The 18,533-nt window shown below is 47.7% G+C and overlaps 1 protein-coding gene across 13 annotated transcripts in view; it reads right to left on the reverse strand.

The window, feature by feature from the left end:
• Positions 1-18,130, reverse strand: part of WIZ (WIZ zinc finger) — a 111,898-nt gene extending 93,768 nt beyond the window's left edge. For 4 of the 13 annotated variants that reach the window (XM_042454638.1, XM_042454633.1, XM_042454631.1 and 1 more), the window contains exons 1-2: positions 17,829-17,998; positions 7,478-7,937 (exon numbers count right to left, since the gene is read on the reverse strand). In XM_042454638.1, the coding sequence (XP_042310572.1) occupies positions 7,478-7,856 (379 nt within the window). In that variant the 5' untranslated portion in view covers positions 7,857-7,937; positions 17,829-17,998. Of the gene's footprint in view, positions 1-5,751; positions 5,796-7,477; positions 7,938-12,484; positions 12,958-17,712; positions 17,737-17,828; positions 17,999-18,083 lie in introns of those variants that run through there. The other 9 variants (XM_042454628.1, XM_042454636.1, XM_042454624.1 and 6 more) reach the window with 6 other exon arrangements.
• Positions 18,131-18,533: the final 403 nt, after the last annotated feature.

The raw sequence follows: 18,533 nt of genomic DNA on the forward strand, positions 1-18,533 counted from the left end.
ACAAATCTTTCCATTCCTCTGATAAGTTCAATCACTTCCAGAGATAGGAACAAGGTGCATATTTTTTCAGAGGGAGGAGCCTCTGGCTCCTGCCCCGGCATTTGCCGGCCCCTGAGGGTCCCTTCTGGGGCCGTCAGAGGCCGGAAAAACAGCGGTGGAGGACGGTGGGCCATCCTCCGGCTTTTGCCGGCCCCTGAGGGTCCCTTCTGGGGCCGTCAGAGGCCGGAAAAAGGGCCACGGAGGACAGCAGGCCGTCCTCCGGCTTTTGCCGGCCCCTGAGGGTCTCTTCTGGGGCCGTCAGAGGCTGGCAAAAGAATGGAAAGGCAGGAGGAGACGGCTGGGCACGCGTCCCAGCCGCCTTCTCCTTGGCCTTTCGCAGGGAGCGAAGGGAAAGGCAGGAGGAGGAGGCTAGGCACGTGTCCCAGCTGCCTTCTCCTCAGCCTTTCGCGGGGAGCGAAGGGAAGGAGGAGGAGGCTGGGCACGTGTCCCAGCCGCCGTCTCCTCGGACTTTCGCGGGGAGCAAAGGGAAGGCAGGAGGAATAGGCTGGGCACGCATCCCACCCGACCCCCCACCTCCCCGCCTTCCCCTCGGCCCGCTTTCGCTCCCCGCGAACGGGCTCAGGGAGCCCTGTTTGTTGCGGGGACGAAGGAAAGCAAGGAGGAGAAGGCTGGGCAAACGTCCCAGCCGCCCCCTTCTCCTGGCCGTTCGCCGGGAAGCGAAGGGAAAGGCAGGAGGAGGAGGCCTAGGACAACACGTCCCAGCTGCCTTCTCCGCAGCATTTCGCGGGGAGCGAAGGGAAAGGCAGGAGGAGGAGGCTTGGGCACGTGTCCCAGCCGCCGTCTCCTCGGCCGTTCGCGGGGAGCAAAGGGGAAAGGCAGGAAGAGGAGGCTGGGCAAAACGTCCCAGCAGGCCTTCTCCTCGGCCCTTTGGCTCCCCACAAAAGGGCTCCAGGGAGCCCTTTTGGCAGGGAGCGAAGGGAAAAGGCAGGAGGAGTAAGGATGGGCACGCGTCCCAGCCGCCTTCTCCTTGGCCTTTCGCAGGGAGCGAAGGGAAAAAGGCAGGAGGAGGAGGCTAGGCACGCGTCCCGCTGCCTTCGCCTCAGCCGTTCGCGGGAGCGAAGGGAAAGCAAGGAGAGGCGGGCACGCGTCCCAGCCGCCTTCTGCCTTGGCCTTTCAACGGGGAGCAAAGGGAAAGGCAGGAGGAGGGGAGGCTGGGTCAATGCGTCCCCACCCGCCTTCTCCTCGCTCTTCGCTCCCCCAGGAAAGGGCTCCAGGGAGCCCTTTTGCGGGGAGCAGGGAAAGGCAGGGGGAAAGGCGGGGCACGCGTCCCTCCGCCGTCTCCGTGGCCTTTCGGCAGGGAGCGAGAGGGAAAGGCAGAGGAGGGAGGCTAGGCACGTGTCCCAGCTGCCTTCTCCCTCACCTTCGCGGGGAAGCGAAGGGAAAGGCGAGGAGGAGGCTGGGCACGTGTCCCAGCCCCGCCTTCTCCTCGGCCTTTCGCGGGAGCAAAGGGAAAGGCAGGAGGAAGAGCGGGGCCACGCATCCCCAGCCGCCTTCCCCTCGGGCCCTTCGCTCCCCGCGAAAGGGCTCCATGGAGCCCTGTTTGGCGGGAGGGCGAAGGGAAAGGCAGGAGAGGAGGCTGGGCACACGTCCCAGCCGCCTTCCTCCTTGGCCGTTCTCAGGGAGCGAAGGAAAGCAGGAGAGGAGGCGAGGACACGCGGCCCCAGCTGCCTTCTCCTCGCCGTTCGCGGGGGAAAGCGAGGGAAAGGCAGGAGGAGGAAGGCTGGGGCACGTGTACCAGCCGCCTTCTCCTCGGCCGTGGAGGGGAGCAAAGGGAAAGGCAGAGAGGAGAAGGCTGGGCACGCGTCCAGGCCGCCTCTCCGTGGCCTTTCGACAGGGAGCGAAGGGAAAGGCCCCCCCCAGGAGGAGGAGGCTAGGCCACACGCGTCACAGCTGCTTCTCCTCAGCCTTCGGAGGAGGAGCGAAGGGAAAGGCAGGAGAGGAGCGAGGCACGCGTCCCAGCCGCCTTTCCTTGGCCCTTTCACCCGGGGAGCAAAGGGAAAGGCAAGGAGGAGGAGGCTGGTCAGCGTCCCAGCCGCTTCTCCTCGGCTCTGTCGCTCCCCATGAAAGGCTCCAGGGAGCCCTTTTGCGGGAGCGAAGGGAGGAACAGGAGAGAAGGCTGGGCACGCGTCCCAGCCGCCTTCTCCTTGGCCTTTCGCAGGGAGCGAAGGGAAAGGCAGGAGGAGGAGGAGGACTGGCCACGCGGCCCAGCCCCTTCTCCTCAGCCTTTCGCGGGGAGCAAAGGAAGGCAGGAGGAGGAGGCTGGGCACGTGTCCCAGCCCGCTTCATCCTCGGCCTTTCGCGGGGCGCAAAGGAAAGGCAGGAGGAAGGGCTGGGCAACATCCCGCCTGCCTTCTCCTCGGCCATAGCGCTCCCCGCGAAAGGGCTCATGGAGCCCTTTTGCGGGGAGCAAGAGGAAAGGCAGGAGAGAAGGCGGGCAACACGTCCCAGCCGCCTTCTCCTTGGCTTTCGCCAGGGAGCGAAGGAAAGGCAGGAGGAGGAGGCGAGGCACGTGTCCCACTGCCTTCTCTCAGCCTGTCGCGGGAGCGAAGGGAAAAGGCAGGAGGAGGAGGCTGGGCATGCGGGCCCAGCGCGCCTTCTCCTCGGCCTTCACGGGGAGCAAAGGGAAAGGGCAGGAGGAGGAGTCTGGTCGATTGCGTACCAGCCCGCCTTCTCCTCGGATCGTCGCTCCCCATGAAAGGGATTCCATGGAGACTTTTGCGGGGAGCGAAGGGAAAGGCAGGAGGAGAAGGCTGGGCACGCGTCCCAGCCGCCTTCTCCTTGGCCTTTCGCATGGAGCGAAGGGAAGGCAGGAGAGGGGAGGCTGGGCACGCGTCCCAGCCTGCCTTCATCCTCACCTTTCGCGTGGAGCAAAGGAAAGGCAGAGGAGGAGGCTGGGCACGTTCCCCAGCCGCCTTCTCCTCGGGCCTTTTCGCTGGGAGCAAAGGGAAAGGCAGGAGGAAGAGGCTGGGCACGCAATCCCGGCCGCATTCTCCTCCCCTTTCCGCTCCCGAGAAAGGGCTCCATGGAGCCCTTTTGGCGGGGAGCGAAGGGAAAGGCAGGAGTGGAAGGCTGGGCAAGCGTCCCAGCCGCTTCTCACTTGGCCTTTTTCCGGCAGTGAGCGAAGGTAAAGGGGCAGGAAGGAGGAGCTAGGCACGTGTACCAGCTGCATGCCTCCTCAGGCCTTTCGCGGGGAAGCGAAGGGAAAGGCAGGAGGAGGATGCTGGGCATGCGTCCCAGCCGCCTTCCTCGGCCTTTCACGGGGAAGCAAAGGGAAGGGAGGAGGGAGGAGGCTGGTATGCGCCCAGCCGCCTTCTCCTCGGCTTCTTCGCGCCCCATGGGAAAGGGCTCCAGGAGCCCCCTTTTGCAGGGGAGCGAAGGGAAAGGCAGGAGGAGAAGGCTGGGGCACGCGTCCCAGCCGCCTTCTCCTTGGCCTTTCGCAGGGAGCGAAGGGAAAGGCAGGAGGAGGGAGGAGTGGGCACGCGTCCCAGCCGCCTTCTCCTCCGCCTTTCGCGGGGAGCAAAGGAAAGGCCAGGAGGAGAGGCTGGGCAACAGTCCCAGCCGCCTTCTCCTCGGCCTTTCGCGGGGAGCAAAGGGAAAGGCAGGAGGAAGAGGCTGGGCAACGCATCCCAGCCGCCTTCTCCTCCGGCCCTTCGCTCCCCGCGAAAGGGCTCCATGGAGCCCTTTTGCGGGGAGCGAAGGGAAAAGGCAGGAGGAGAAGCTGGGCACGCGTCCCAGCCCCGCCTTCTCCTTGGCCTTTCGAGGGAGCGAAGGGAAAGGCAGGAGGAGGAGGCTAGGCACGCACGGTCCCAGCTGCCTTCTCCTCAGCCTTTCGCGGGGAGCGAAGGGAAAGGCAGGAGGAGGAGGCTGGGCACGTGTCCCAGCCGCCTTCTCCTCGGCTCTTTCGCGGGGAGCAAGGGAAGGCAGAGGAGGAGGCTGGGCACGCGTCCCAGCCGCCTTCTCCTCGGCCCTTTGCTCCCCACGAAAGGGGCTCCATGGAGCTTTTGCAGGGAGCGAATGGAAAGGGCAGGGGAGAAGTGGCACGCGTCCCAGCCCTTCTCCTTGGCCTTTCGCAGGGAGCGAAGGGAAAGGAGGAGGAGGAGGCTAGGCACGCGTCCCACCTGCCTTCTCCTCAGCCTTTCGGGGGGAGCGAAGGGAAGGCAGAGGAGGAGGCTGGGCACGCGTCCCAGCCGCTTCTCCTCGGCCTTTCACGGGGAGCAAAGGGAAAGGCAGGAGGAGGAGGCTGGTCATGCGTCCCAGCCGCCTTCTCCTCGGCTCTCGCTCCCCATGAAAGGGCTCCATGGAGCCCTTTTTGCGGGGAGCGAAGGGAAAGGCAGGAGGAGAAGGCTGGGCACGCATCCCAGCCGCCTTCTCCTTGGCCTTCGCAGGGAGCGAAGGAAAGGCAGAGGAGGAGGAGGCCTGGCACGCGTCCCAGCCGCCTTCTCCTCAGCCTTTTGCGGGGAGCAAAGGGAAGGCAGGAGGAGGAGGCTGGGCACGTGTCCCAGCCGCCTTCTCCTCGGGCCTTTCGCGGGGAGCAAAGGGAAAGGCAGGAGGAGGAGGCGGGCACGCATCCAGCCGCCTCGCCTGGCCTTTCGCAGGGAGCGAAGGGAAAGGCAGGAGGAGGAAGCTGGGCACACGTCCAGCTGCCTTCTCCTTGGCCTTTCATGGGGAGCGAAGGGAAAGGCAGGAGGAGAGGCTGGGCAGCTCCCAGCCACCTTCTCCTTGGCCCTTCGCTCCCCGCGAAAGGGCTCCATGGAGCCCGTTTCACGCGGACAAAGAGAACCAGGAGAGAAGGAGAAGACAAGATGCGTGCGCCTCTGTCGCCTCCTTCCAGGCGCCATTTTCTGGCTTCCCGCTGTCTCAGAGAGACAGCGGGAGGCCCGAAAATGGCAGGGAGGAGGCGGAACGGGCATGCACCCGTTCCGCCTTCTCCCTTGCCCCGTGCCTGGCAAAATGGCATCGCATGCCACCCGTGGCACACGTGCCATAGGTTCGCCATCATAGATATAGACCACCCACTCTATTTATCAGACTTTGCTCCATCTGATTATTTCCTGTTTCTAAACCATAAAGAGTTTGAAAGGAAGGAAATTTCTGAGTTATTCAGAAGCAGTAACAGCATAAGAGCACTATTTTGGTGACTAAACACCAGAATTTTATTTGAAAGATTAAAGAAACTTGGGAAACGATATGCTATGTACATCAAACTTCAGGGAGAATATGCGGCATAGCTTGTAAGTTTCATGGCTTAGTCTGGGTCATTCCTGTCTTAATCAGGCCAAAAACCTTTCCACACTCCTTCATACACTGTTACAATTCTTACTTTATCATTCTGTGTGTTTGGTCAAATATTCTCAAGTTTCTATAAGTCAATATATCAACTATTTAGGCACTGGACTAAACAGATAGCAACAATTTGCCCAGCAGCACTGTCTGACTATTTTGGGAAACCAATCCAAGGCTTTATTTACATGGTTGCATAAAGTGTTCTGAAAGGCTCTGTGTGATCAATTGCTATTTGTTTTATTATTGCTATCTCCCATCTACAGCCAAAACAGATAAAGACAACCTATCTGCTGGCTGCCTGTTGTAAACTTTTGAGATTTTATAAGATTAGGCTTGATTTTTACTCTCATGTCAGGTGGTACAGAAATGAATCCATTTTACACAAAGCAGTGGGCATGTAAAATTTACTTTCTGGGCAAACCGTTCAGCATCCTGGAAACTTCAACCTCCACCTTAAAAACAAAAGCAAATAACATGTTTTGTAATTCTAATTACTAGGAAGTGTGTTGCTTTCATCCTCTGCATATTCCTTTGCCCTTCATAATGAGCAGAAGCAAAGCAAAGCAAACCAGACAACAAATATGACCAATATACATTTTGATGCAAAAATCATGTAAAGTTTGAGAAAGACTGATTTATTTTTTAATAAACTTTATACAGATAGATACACCACCTCTAAATAGCTAAATGACAGCAGTTAACTATTATAAACATCCAGTTAGTGCTTCTGACACATTTCACAGAGCAGTCTCAACAGTAATGAATGGCACCACTCTATCAACCTTTTGTACCTGCATTTTCTCAAATACAAAATATTGCACAAAATGAAATATCCTCACAATCAAACTGCCAATTGAGGGGAAAATGTGGAAGTAAATTTCATAGCAACATTGACAAACTTATTGGTGAGATTTCTATTTTGCCTTTATCTCTCGGCCCACTAATGGCACTCAAGGCAGCTAACAACAAAATCCAATAAATAAGTATAATTAATAATGTAAAGCAGATTAACTGATAGCTAAGATGACTTAAAAGCAATAAAAAAAAGTAAATAAGTGAGGGGAAACTCCAGCACACACTTGAATTTAAATTCCCTTTTACTTTTACCTTCATTGATAGAAGTGGAACAATTAAAGTAAAATTGAAAAAACAGAGTCCTCCAATTCTTAGAACACTGATAGGACTATAAATATTTGGTGCCCTTCCTTTTTTTTAGAGACATACATACATACATACATACTGTATGTTTGCTCCCCATAAATGTCTGTACTTAATGGTTCTAAATTCTTCAAAAGGAAAACTTTGTAGCAAGTGTAAACTTAGATTCTTATGCTTCCCTAGAGAATTGTTATTCAGGAATTAACGGGTAGATTTATTAATTATACAGTATATGAAGGCATTTAAATGTACTTTTATTTTGTGCACATTTCTCAGACAAACAATAGAAGCTGGAGAAACTGGCAAATCACATAGGGAGCAGAAAGCATGACATCTCTAGCAGCATTTATATAATGTCTCTGTTACATATATTGGTTGAAGCATAGTTTCTCTTGTAGATATGATGCATTTCTTTGAAAAGGTTCTGTTGCACAGTTTTTCTTCTTGGAATGCTTTACTGGACAACACTATGACATTTATTACAGATGACAGCAGCAGCATAGACAACAACAGCAATTCTCACGTGCACATTTGGCAATCCCTTTGAAGACAAAGGGTATTACTGTTATCCAAACTGTGACAAGCCTGTCACACCAACACTATAAAGCAAGATGGCAAACCTTTGACCACCTATGTCTTGTTGCATTATAGTGTCCACCAGCCCTAACTTCTGGCTTTGCTGGCCAGAGGGCTGATGTAAGCTGGAGTATGGCACACCAGGAGGACCATACATTTCCCACTTCTCACAAGATAGCTACCCTACTTCTGAACTGAGATGCTTTCTGAACCTACATATGCATCGTTATATGCCTGAAACAAACATATTATATGCATTACACAAGTCTCCCACTTCTCTGGACTGGCAACTGATTTGTTACACAAAATTCCCTTCTGACTTACACTGCACTGCCTCAACTATTTAGAAAGAACTAAAGCTGTTTTAAAATTGCCTGTCATTACAAGGCAGAGATCTTACCTGTCACTGCACAGGCTTCCAAAGCATCAGCGGGTTCTTGATGAGAGAATGGTAACAAAAAGCTGGGGTCCTCCTTAGGGCTACCCATCTCAGCAGTCACTTTCCCCTCTTTCTTCATTGCTTCTGGTTTCTCTGATGAAATGGAGACTGCCTCCTTGAGACCAATGCCCCCTTCCTTCGATTGCTCCAACACAGGGACACTCTTTGGAGGTGTTTTTGCATCTTTCAAAAAGACAGCTATTCTTTCCTCACCTTGGGAATACTCAAGGGCAGCAAGATCCTCATTATTTGACCCCACGGTCATCAGCACAGCTTTTTCATCACCATCTTCGAGCTCTTTTTCTTGTTCTAATAAAGCAGTTGAAAGAACTTTCTCCATTCCTTGTGGATGTTGCTGAGTTGATTTCACAAACCATATATCAAGCCTTTGGTGGATTTGGAACAGTTACTGCCAGACAACCTATAATTTCAAAAAAAATGTCAAAATGGCTCACATTCAAAAGCATTGAGAAGACAGAATTTCACACAAACCCTTTTTGAGAACTATTGGTTAACATCTAGTGCATTTACAACTTTTAAAAAATATTAATGAAACAATTTCATAACTAATGCTTTCTACTATGCTCTAGACCAGTGATTCCCAAATTTTGGTCCTCCAGATGTTTTGGCCTTCAGCTCACATAATTCTTGACTGTTGACAAAGCTGGCTAATGCTTCTGGGAGTTGAAGTCCAAAACACCTGGAGAGTAAGTTTGGAAATCCCTGCTCTAGACTGAAGGATAGAAAAAGTTGTTTAACAGAAAACTGTGAAAAAAGGAAATTAAAAATATAATTAAAAATTAAAAATATTTGATGTGCCAACTGTAACCATTCTATAGAACTGATTTTCCCAAATGTGGCTAGTCAGTGATACAGACGGAAGGGTGTTTGTTTTTAGGATGCTCAGATTGATCCAAGAGTGCTGTCAGACATGCATCCTCCCCACATCTCCACCCTGCTGCCTGGCTTAATCCATTTCACACAGAGGCTGGATGGCCAACTGTGAGGAGTGTTTGCATGACATGAGCTTGGACTGGATGGCCCTTGTGATCTCTTCCAACTGTATGATTCTATGAAGAGTGGTTGGAGGAAACATATGCAATAAATGTATAACTTTTCTTTCTATTTATTAGTATTGCTTTGCATTCCAGATTACCTAAACATTCCCTTTACCAAACAATATGCATATGAAAATAGTTTTCCACATATGCACAAAAACCAGAACCACCTCCAAAATCAGAAGCACATAATGGATAAGACAACAGAAATCCATCAAAGTATTTTGAAATTTAACTAAAATTATTGCCCAAAATTCTGAATTTACAACATTTTCCTTCTCAAAAATGGCAACCTCTAGAGTATTCTTCAAATTACATCTGACAAACCAATTTTTAAAAAATCTAAGTTCAACTCAAACATGAGAGAGGTCCATGGAAAGCAGGTACAATACCTGCTATATCTCCACTGATTTCAACAAAAAGAAATGCAACACCAAAATAGCTGAGAATGACAACAGACAACAGGAGGCAGGCAAACAGATAAGTCACAGACTTATCTGTTTGCCTGCCTCCTGATTTTTAACATGCTCAATTCAATAAATCCTCATTTAAGACTACATTAACATCATAGCTACAGGAGAACTTAGGAATACATTATTGCCTAGTCTAAAGGCACTACTAGCTGGTTTTACTGAACTCAGGTGGGTCTCTGAAGAACCAATACTGTATTCAGAATGTCAATCTGAATCCCAGGGAAATGTCACTAAAAGACAGAAATCAGCATGGAGCAATGTGCACAGTCCAGGGCCAACAGAACAACAAACACAGTTACCACTAGGAGGAGATAGATGCCCAATAGTGATGCTAAGTAAGCCCATAGCTGTCTGATCAAGCACACATGGTTGGCGAATGAGGAGTGCAAAATGAAATACGCAAAATAACAGCTTGGGAATCTTGCCTGACTACCCACCCCCCAGGATGACACACTTGTTGCACTTTCTTCTATACAAGCTGTTCCTGGATGGCACATTCACCAAACTACCACAATAATGTCTCTGAAATGCTTCCTCCCCATCTGTTAGTGTGTGCCAGCACTGACCTTGCAAATACCATTTGCATTCACAAAGATGATGCACAAGAAGAGCAGCAAGTCTGTTCAAACACTTTGCTTGGAATCACTGTAATGATAAGAAATATTTTTGTCCTCAAAATGTTCAGTGCTACCAGAGTTTTTATCCTCATGGGTCTTGGGCTGAAGAACAAGACAGCACATACTACAAATAGGCTGCCTCAGACAAGTGTCACTACATGGAAAGTACTGGCCATGCTGAACTGATGCTCTGCCAAGACTCCTTTGCAAATATCTTTACCAGAGGCGGACATAGTAAATTGTTTAAGGAGAATTATTTTCTGGCTACCATGGAATAATTAATCTGTTTTAGGTGCCAGCTGTTAGAAGGATGAACTGCATCCTTTTACATCACTTGAACGGCACCCTTTTAAAAGAAGAAGTTCAGATATGTAAGGCAGAATCTTTATCATTTGCCACAGATGCCATAAGAAACACACACTCAAATCAGAATTGCATTAGCTCTAAAACTCAACATCAGATTACTAATTAATAATATTATAGTCTGGACATATTACTCTGGCAGTGAACTCAAATGATCCAGGAAAAGGTGTGGGGAACAGCAGTAGCAAGAGCTGTTTAGATTAAAAGAGCACAATCTTATGAATCTTTATGTTGAATGGAGGCCCGATTCATACGGGCCTTTGCGTCACCCCATCACGTGCTGGGGTTAGCCGAGGACACACCGTCATATTGGCCTCACCCCTAGCACATGATGGGGCATCAAAATGGCGGCACCCTGTACACACAGGTACTTCCATTTTGAAGTGACGGACGCGCCTGTGTGACGCCGCAGTGCGCCACTGGCGCATTGCGGCGTCACAAAGGCGCCACGAGAAGAATCCACTTTTTGCGGCTTCTTTTTGTTCCGTGATGGAGCCGTGCGGTTTGTCCGCTGTGGCTCCCTTGCGGAGCAAACCTCGGTGGTCTGTATCCCGCCTAAGTTCCACTATATTATATTCACACTCAAATGTGTTCACAGGATTGCATCCTAAGAGGGGGGAAAGGTGTTTCTTCTTCCAGTTTCCAAATCAATGTCATAAACATATAATTAGCAGAACTAGCAGAATATCAGGCATTATAAGGGACTTTATTGGTGCATCAAATCTTGTCAATTGCAAAGAGAAAACAAATATGAAAAACCTGACAAAGTTAGATGACCCCATCCACGCAGAGCCATATTAGACTAAAGATTGGTCTCAGCTACAATGAGTTTAAAATCTGAATTTCAACACAGTATAGTGAAGGAAGGAAGAGACAAGATAACCAACAGAAGTGAGGAACAAAACATCTAAAATATTTTCCCCATTTGAGCAGAATGACAGACAACTGGAAGACCCTGGGATAGCATCCCAAGAATTTTGTCGGAAGCCCTGGCTTTTGTCTTCCTGAGAAGCAATGACTTCCAGAAAATAAAGGTTTTGTACAAGCAGTACCCTTTCTAGTCTCTCTTCCTTTTCCATCAAAAGTAGAGTCATGAGTACATAGACCTACTTAAGATGCTTGTTAACAGAAGATGCTAAATAACCTGATTACATTTGTTGTTGTGTACAGTTATTTCCAGCTTCTTGGCAAGGTTTGTTCAGAGGTTTGCCTTTGCCTGCTTCTGAGGCTGAGTATGACTTGCTCAACATCACCCAGTAGGTTTCCATGGCCAAGCGGGGATTCGAACTCTGGTCTCAGAACTGAAATTCAACACTCAAACCCTTACACCATGCTGTCTTACACTGTCATCAAATAAATGCAATACTGCATTTTAACTCCTGTATTCACCTTCACCAATAAATTGAGTTATTGCCAAGATTACTGTATATACTCATATATGAGTCTAGAAATTTAGGTCAAAAATTGACCCAAAAACTCGACTTATGCACAGGTCAATGTAAGTACTGTACCTTAACTTTTTTTTTTAAAGAAATCATCCTCTGGTGAAAGGCAAGTGCATAATCTGTCCTGGAATCACTGACCTCCTCTATTCTCTCCTCCATCCAGCCTTTAGTATAAGCACAAACAGTTATGCCTGCTGGAATTTTTTAAGTTATTTGGCATCATTTTCCTTTACTTCATCCTTTACATCCTTTGTTACATGCCCCTAAGTTTTACTCTCAACTTATCCAAGGTTCATATCAAAATCCATAATTGTGGCCCCAGAACCTGCCCTCAACTACATGAGGTTGACTTATAGTTGAGTATATATGGTAATTTTAGATTTCAAAGAATATTACCAATTCCATAATGAAAAGGCCTTTATTTACTCTTCTGGCTGTAACTATAAGCATTTAAATATACAATTAACATTTAATTAATGTCTACCTGAATATGCAAACAATCTGAAACAATTGTTCTAAATTCAACAAATCAGACCTTTGGCAAAGACAGGGCATTTATTATATCACTAAAATACAGTCAGCCCTCCTTATACACAGATTTTTTATAAACGGATTCAAGCATACACAGTTTGAAAATGTTAAAAAAGGTACCTTGATTTTACATTTTTTTCTAAGGGGCACCATTTTGCTATGTCATTATATTTAATGGGACTTGAGCATAAACGGATTTTGTTAGACACAGGGAATCTTGGAACCAAACCCCAGCGTATAACAAAGGTCAGCTGTATAGTACGTTTTTGTCTTTACCAGAACTCTTCTTTGAGATTTATATGGTATAAAATTTGAGGCACTGGGAAAGTTTATTTAGAAGAAGGTGGGGGCTGTACAGACAATACACATGTACTTCTCACTTTCCCACTATTACTAAGATACGCTCATCCCATTACATTTGTTTCTGATGCAATGACATACAAAACAACAAACCAGCAGTTTTGTGATCAAGGGATGTTACCTGGCGCATGAGGAATGCAGTCTTTGATTCTCATGTGATGCAAGCAGCAAAGTCCTAGAGTTGACCAAAGGTCAAACCATATTTCTGCCTGTCCCCACTGTTTTGTTGAAAATATTTCTATATCCAATTTAAAAGAATTTTAGGGCAGCTTACAACAATTCAAAGCATAATGTTAAACCAGCTGTTAAAGCAGCATGAAAGCCGCCTAACAAAAACAAATGTAGACTTTAGGTAGGCTGCTTAGGAAGAAGAAGTATGGGGGCACAACCAAAAAGGCCCTCTCTTATGTCACCACTCTCCTCCAGGTCATCCTGGAGAAGGTCTGTAAGGCCAATTTTACCACATGGGCAAGCTGATATGAGAGAAGACATTCCCTCTGGCACCTGAATCTCAAACTGTGAAACAGCTGCTTTCCTCCCACAAATCAAAGCCTTCTAATACTGTCCTTCATGTTCTCCTGCCTCCCTCTCTATTGGAAATATGGAAGGTAGGTGCAAAAGGATGTAGTAATTTAGTCAACTCTGCACACCACAGGTAGGTTTTTAAATCTGTTATGAGATCTAAAGTTATAATTAGCAGAAGGGCAAAGAATAGATTAATGAGATACAAGATATTGGGATCTATGGAACTATTATATGGGCAAATTAGCAAATTATAACCCGAAGGATGTTCTGTCAAGTGCCTGGGAATATTGTGCAATTTTAATCTATTGGGTAGACATTATATAAATACATGCTAGATGTATTAATTTGTTAACAGAATTAATCAATGAATGCTGCCTAACATAAGTATGAGTGATTCACTCATACCCATATTCAAGAAACCAGGATTTGCATCCTTTTCACCCACAGGATGACTATGGGCAAGTCCCACTATCTGCTAGCCTCAGAAGGAGGCAATAGCAAATCCCCTCTGAACAAATTTTGCCAGGAAAACCCCACAACAGATTCACCGTAAGGTCACCACAAACTAGAAACAATTTAAAGGCACAGAAGAACAACAATAAGACAATATTATATAAAGATATTACCGTATTTAAAATGCAATGAAGTGGACTTTAGTTCACAAACATTTATGATGTAATTGCTTGGTTAATCCTTAAGTACTGTACTGTATTGCTTTTGTACAATAAACTAACAACAATACTTCTCAAACTCTCAGACTAGTCCATCACTTTTGATGGTGGCTGGTATAATGACAGCATGATGATAATCTAATCTGATAGATTATACATTTTAAGGTAGAGGCTGCTTCTTTCCCCTTAACTAACATTTGACAGCCATCCCACTAGGCTAAGGATGGATCATAGCCCTCCTGAGAGGCCTGTTCCATTTGAATTTGTTTGTAACCTTTTCTATCAGAAAAAAGCAATGTATGTTGTTTTTCAAAGTGAGGGGGCTGGGTCTTACTTGCAATTGATTGGGCAGAGTGAAACAAACAACAAACAGGCCATACAATACAGAGCAAGATGGGAAGGGTACTTTCATCTTAGACTAAGCAATGGCTGTTCAACTCTCCTCACAGAGGATTTTGGTGGAAGCTATTGTTTGTTTCTGCTGTAATGGCAGAGTGGAAGGAAGAAAAGTAGGGAAGCACAAAGTGTAATTTCAATAATCTTGTTTCCATATGGATACCATGTATTTTATGTTCCAATCATAGTTTTCAGTCTGATTTTAGCTCAAGAATCTTTATAGGCCACACTGAGAAGTGCTAGATCTATAAAGCATTATGCATGTATTCTAAATAGATACACATGCAAAACCATATAAATCTCATAGTGTTGCATGCAATTAAATTAAGAAAATAGAGGAAGAACTCCAAAGTGCATCATGTCTCTTTCCAAATTCAAACAACCCTGGTGCTTAAAACAATCAACACTGCTCCTGTCCTTTCATGCTAACAAATTAACTGACTTTTGCAATACTACTATCCTAACCACCAAATATACCTTTAACCCAAGCTGCATCATAACTAAATTCCATCTGAGTACTGTCCCTACCTGTACTATTTCACCATCAATATTCTTTCCAAGGGATAACATCATCTCAGGATCAGAAAACTCTGGGTGGAAAAATTGTGACCAATTTCCACTTAACACAGACAGCAACTTGGATATTGTGAGAACAAGTGCCATATAAGAATCTGAACAGAAAAGACTTTCCTGGAGTTTAACTGGGAAACATTCACAAAAGTTTCCATCAAAATTTCTAGTGTAACACACTCTTGTCACTGCTTCAGGATTCAAATTTCACAAGCCAATTCTATCAATGTTTACTACAAAAAAGTCCCATTAGATTCAAATATCTTGAAGGTACCAGATCCCATCTGATCCTGGAAGCTAAGCAGGCCGAACCATGGATAATATGTGGATGAGAAACCACCAATGAATACCAGATGCTGTTGGCTATATTTCAGAGGAAGGAACTGGCATTCTAAGTATTCCTTTCCTGAGAAAACCCTATAAAATTTATGGGGTGGCCATAAATTGATGGGTGACTTAAAGGCATACATACATATACAGATGTTCAAACTGACTTTCATCCAAATAAATATTGGGCCTGTACAGACAGGCCAAAATAAAGCTGCTTCGGGTCACTTTGGAGATATGCTTTTTAAATGACACACGCATCTTAGGAGGCCAGAAGCTGCGCCAATGCTGTGCTCCAGTCCTTAGGATTAGAGTGTGGCTTTGGAGTGGCTTCTGGTCTCTCAGGACGCATGAATCATTTAAACAGCATATCTCCAAAGTGATCTGAAGCAGCTTTATTTTGGCCTGTCTGTACGGGCTCACAGTTAGGATTATAGCAGGGGTAGGCAACCTTTTTGAGCCGGGGGCCAGGTTGCTGTCCCTCAGACAACTGGGGGGCAGAAGCAAAAAAATAAATAATAAAATAATTTTTAAAAAATTATATAAATAAATAAACCGGGACAAATGTAGGATAAAATTTTCAAATGGATGACACTTTTTTAAAAAATGGAGGACACACGCAAAAATTTGCTAATTTTTTAAAAAATGTTAATATAAATGCATGTTTCTGAGGTGTCTATAGACAATTGCCCCCCTTGCCCCCCCCCTTGCCTGCCTCCTCCTGGTAGGCCAAAGGCCCTCGCACAAGAGGCCAAAGGCCCTGGTGGCAATCGGTGGCAGGACCGGGCTGGGGCCGGTCCCAAGGCCTCACCGGGCTGCATCAGGCCCACGGGCCACAGGTTGCCTACCCCTGGATTATAGCCTTAAATACTGTACTGTCCTAGCTGTCAAATGACCTGTAGGGAGAAAGGATAGAAATATTTGCAGTACAATCTTCTCCATGCCTACTAAGAAATAAGTACAGGTTGAGTATCCCTTATTTGAAATGCTTGAGACTAGAAGTGTTTGGGATTTGGGTTCCCCCCCCCCACAGATTTTTTAATATTTCCATTTATATAGCGAGCTCAGAGATAACACCCAAGTCTAAACATGATTTATTTATGTTGCATATACACCTTATACACATACTTGAAGGTAATTTTATAAACAATATTTTAAATGATTTTGTGCATGCAACAAAATTTGTGTACACTAAACCATCAGAAAACAAAGTTGTTACTGTTTCCACTCATGATGAAAATTTGGATTCTGAAATATTTCACTCCAGAAAAGGGATACACAACCTGAATAGCAGTAAACCTTGCCCAAAGGGACTTATTTTCAGGTAAGGAAGGATAGGACTGCAGCCCTGAAAGGTTTTTTTGTGTACGTTTTTTGGGGGGATGGTGGTGGTGTCACATAATAGATTTATCTAAGACAAGTCCCATCCAGGAATACTTATTTGGAATGGTGGATCCATTCAAGCACCTGGAGTCATTAGGCTCAATGGTTTATCGCATTAACCACCTAATATATGGGAATGGAGATATATATATATATATGGGTATGTGTATGGTTATGTGTATATACACACGCACATGACAAACCTCCTTTGAACAAATCTTACCAAGAAAACCCCATGACACGGTGGTCTTAGGGTTGCCATAAGTCTGAAATGACTTGAAGGCACACAACAAGAACACGCACACCCACACAGAGAGAAAAGCCAGCATCCTGTAGTGTTTTGAGCATAGGAGACTACGACTCTGGAGATCAAGGTTTGATTTCCCAGTTGAAAATAATGACCTACTGGGTGACCTTGGGCAAGTCACACTCTCTCAGCCTTAGATGGCAATAGCAAACCCCCTTTGAAGAAACTTGCCAAGAAAAACCGTGACAGAGTTGCCATAAGTACACACACGTTTATGGCATATCTATCTATCTATATGCATGTCAGAAATGACTTGAAGATACACAACAATAGATACACACACACACACAGAGTTACATATCTATTTATCTATCTACCTATAAGCTGTAAATTAGAAATGCCTTGAAGGTGCACAACAACCGTGTGGATATACAGACGCGCACACACACACACATATAGTGGCATATATATATATATATATATACAGTATATATCTCCACACATACATATATATATACTGTAGTGGCATATCTATTTATCTATCTATATGTCATGTGTTGGAAATGCCTTGAAGGCGCACAACAACCATGTAGATATATACACACAGATATATATATATATATATACACACACACACACACACACACACACATATATATGCATAGTGGCATAGCTATTTATCTATCTAGCTATATGGTATGTTGGGAATGCCTTGAAGGCGCACAACAACTATGTAGTTGTATAGACATGCATACACACACACATATAGTGGCATATATATATATATATATACATATATACACACACACGCGCGCGCGCGCGCCATAAATCGGAAACGACTTGAAGACGCACAACAACAACAACAACAACAACAACAACATCATATGTAGAAGTGTGCCGAAGAGGAAGCCCCACCACAAAGCCCCCGAAGTCCCCCTCCACGGGGCCAGCCATGGGCCAGCCATGCCCCACTCCCCGCCTGACAAGGTCTGGAGAGAGAGAGAATGCCTTCCCCCGGGCGCCCCTTCTCTGGCTGGAGAGGAGCCTCCAGGGCCCTCCCTAAGCAGACAGCCCCCGACCAGAGCCCCAGCGCAGGGTGCCCCTCTCTCTCCCTCTCCCCATTCCCTCCTCCGCACCTGCCCCAGGTGCCCCTCCGAGCCCCCTGCCACCTGCCTCCAGGAGGAGGAGGAGGAGGAGGAGGAGGGCCGGTCCCTCTCGGCCGTGGCCTACCTGTCACTTGGCTCCCTGGCGGCAGGCGCCCTCCTCCCTCCCTCCCTCCCTCCGCCTGTCAGTTGCCCTCCCTGTGGCAGCGCCTCCTGCTCCTCCTCTCAGCCTCCCTCACTCACCCTCCGGAGCTCTCCGCCGCCGCCCCGCCTGAGGGCTCCTTCTTCCCTGCCGCGCCGTCCTCTCCTGTCTCCTCCATCTCAAACGCTGCCGTCGCGAGGGCGAGGAGGAGGAGGACGCGGCTCCTTTAAATACCCCCCTCGCGCTCTCTCTCTCTCTGCGCGCGCGCTGTCCCACCAACAGCCCCCCTCCCTCCCTCCCTCCCTCTCTCCCTCCCTCTCTCCCTGCCTGCCTGCCTGTCGCGCGCGCAGTCCTACCAACTGCCAGTCCTACCGGACCGCCGCCGCCGCCACCCCGCACGCGCGCTCCTCCTCCCCCTCCCCTCCCTCCCCTGCCAGCCCAGCCCAGCCCCACCCCTCCTCCTTTCCTTAGCGTCGCGAACGCAGAGCGTCTCTAGCAACGCGACGTCCACAGCGGTGGCGCCATGTTGGGAGGGAGGGAAAACAACGACACTCTCCGCCCTCCCAGCGGGTGACGTCATCACGGGCCAAGGCTGCCAGCCTCAGGCTCCATGTTGGGGAGGGGCTGGAGGAGGAGGAGGAGGGCCAGAGAGGAACACACACAGCCTTCATGGCTCTCTCTGTGAACCAGGCCCCCCTGGTGTGAGGAGACACTAAGGGAGCTGGCTGTGCTTAGCATGGGGAGAAGAAGGTTAATCAGAGGTGGTATGATAGATAGCCCTGTTCAAATATTTGAAGGGATGTCAT

Source organism: Sceloporus undulatus, chromosome 2 (genome assembly GCF_019175285.1).
Source record: "Sceloporus undulatus isolate JIND9_A2432 ecotype Alabama chromosome 2, SceUnd_v1.1, whole genome shotgun sequence".
NCBI classification, from domain to species: Eukaryota; Metazoa; Chordata; class Lepidosauria; order Squamata; family Phrynosomatidae; genus Sceloporus; species Sceloporus undulatus.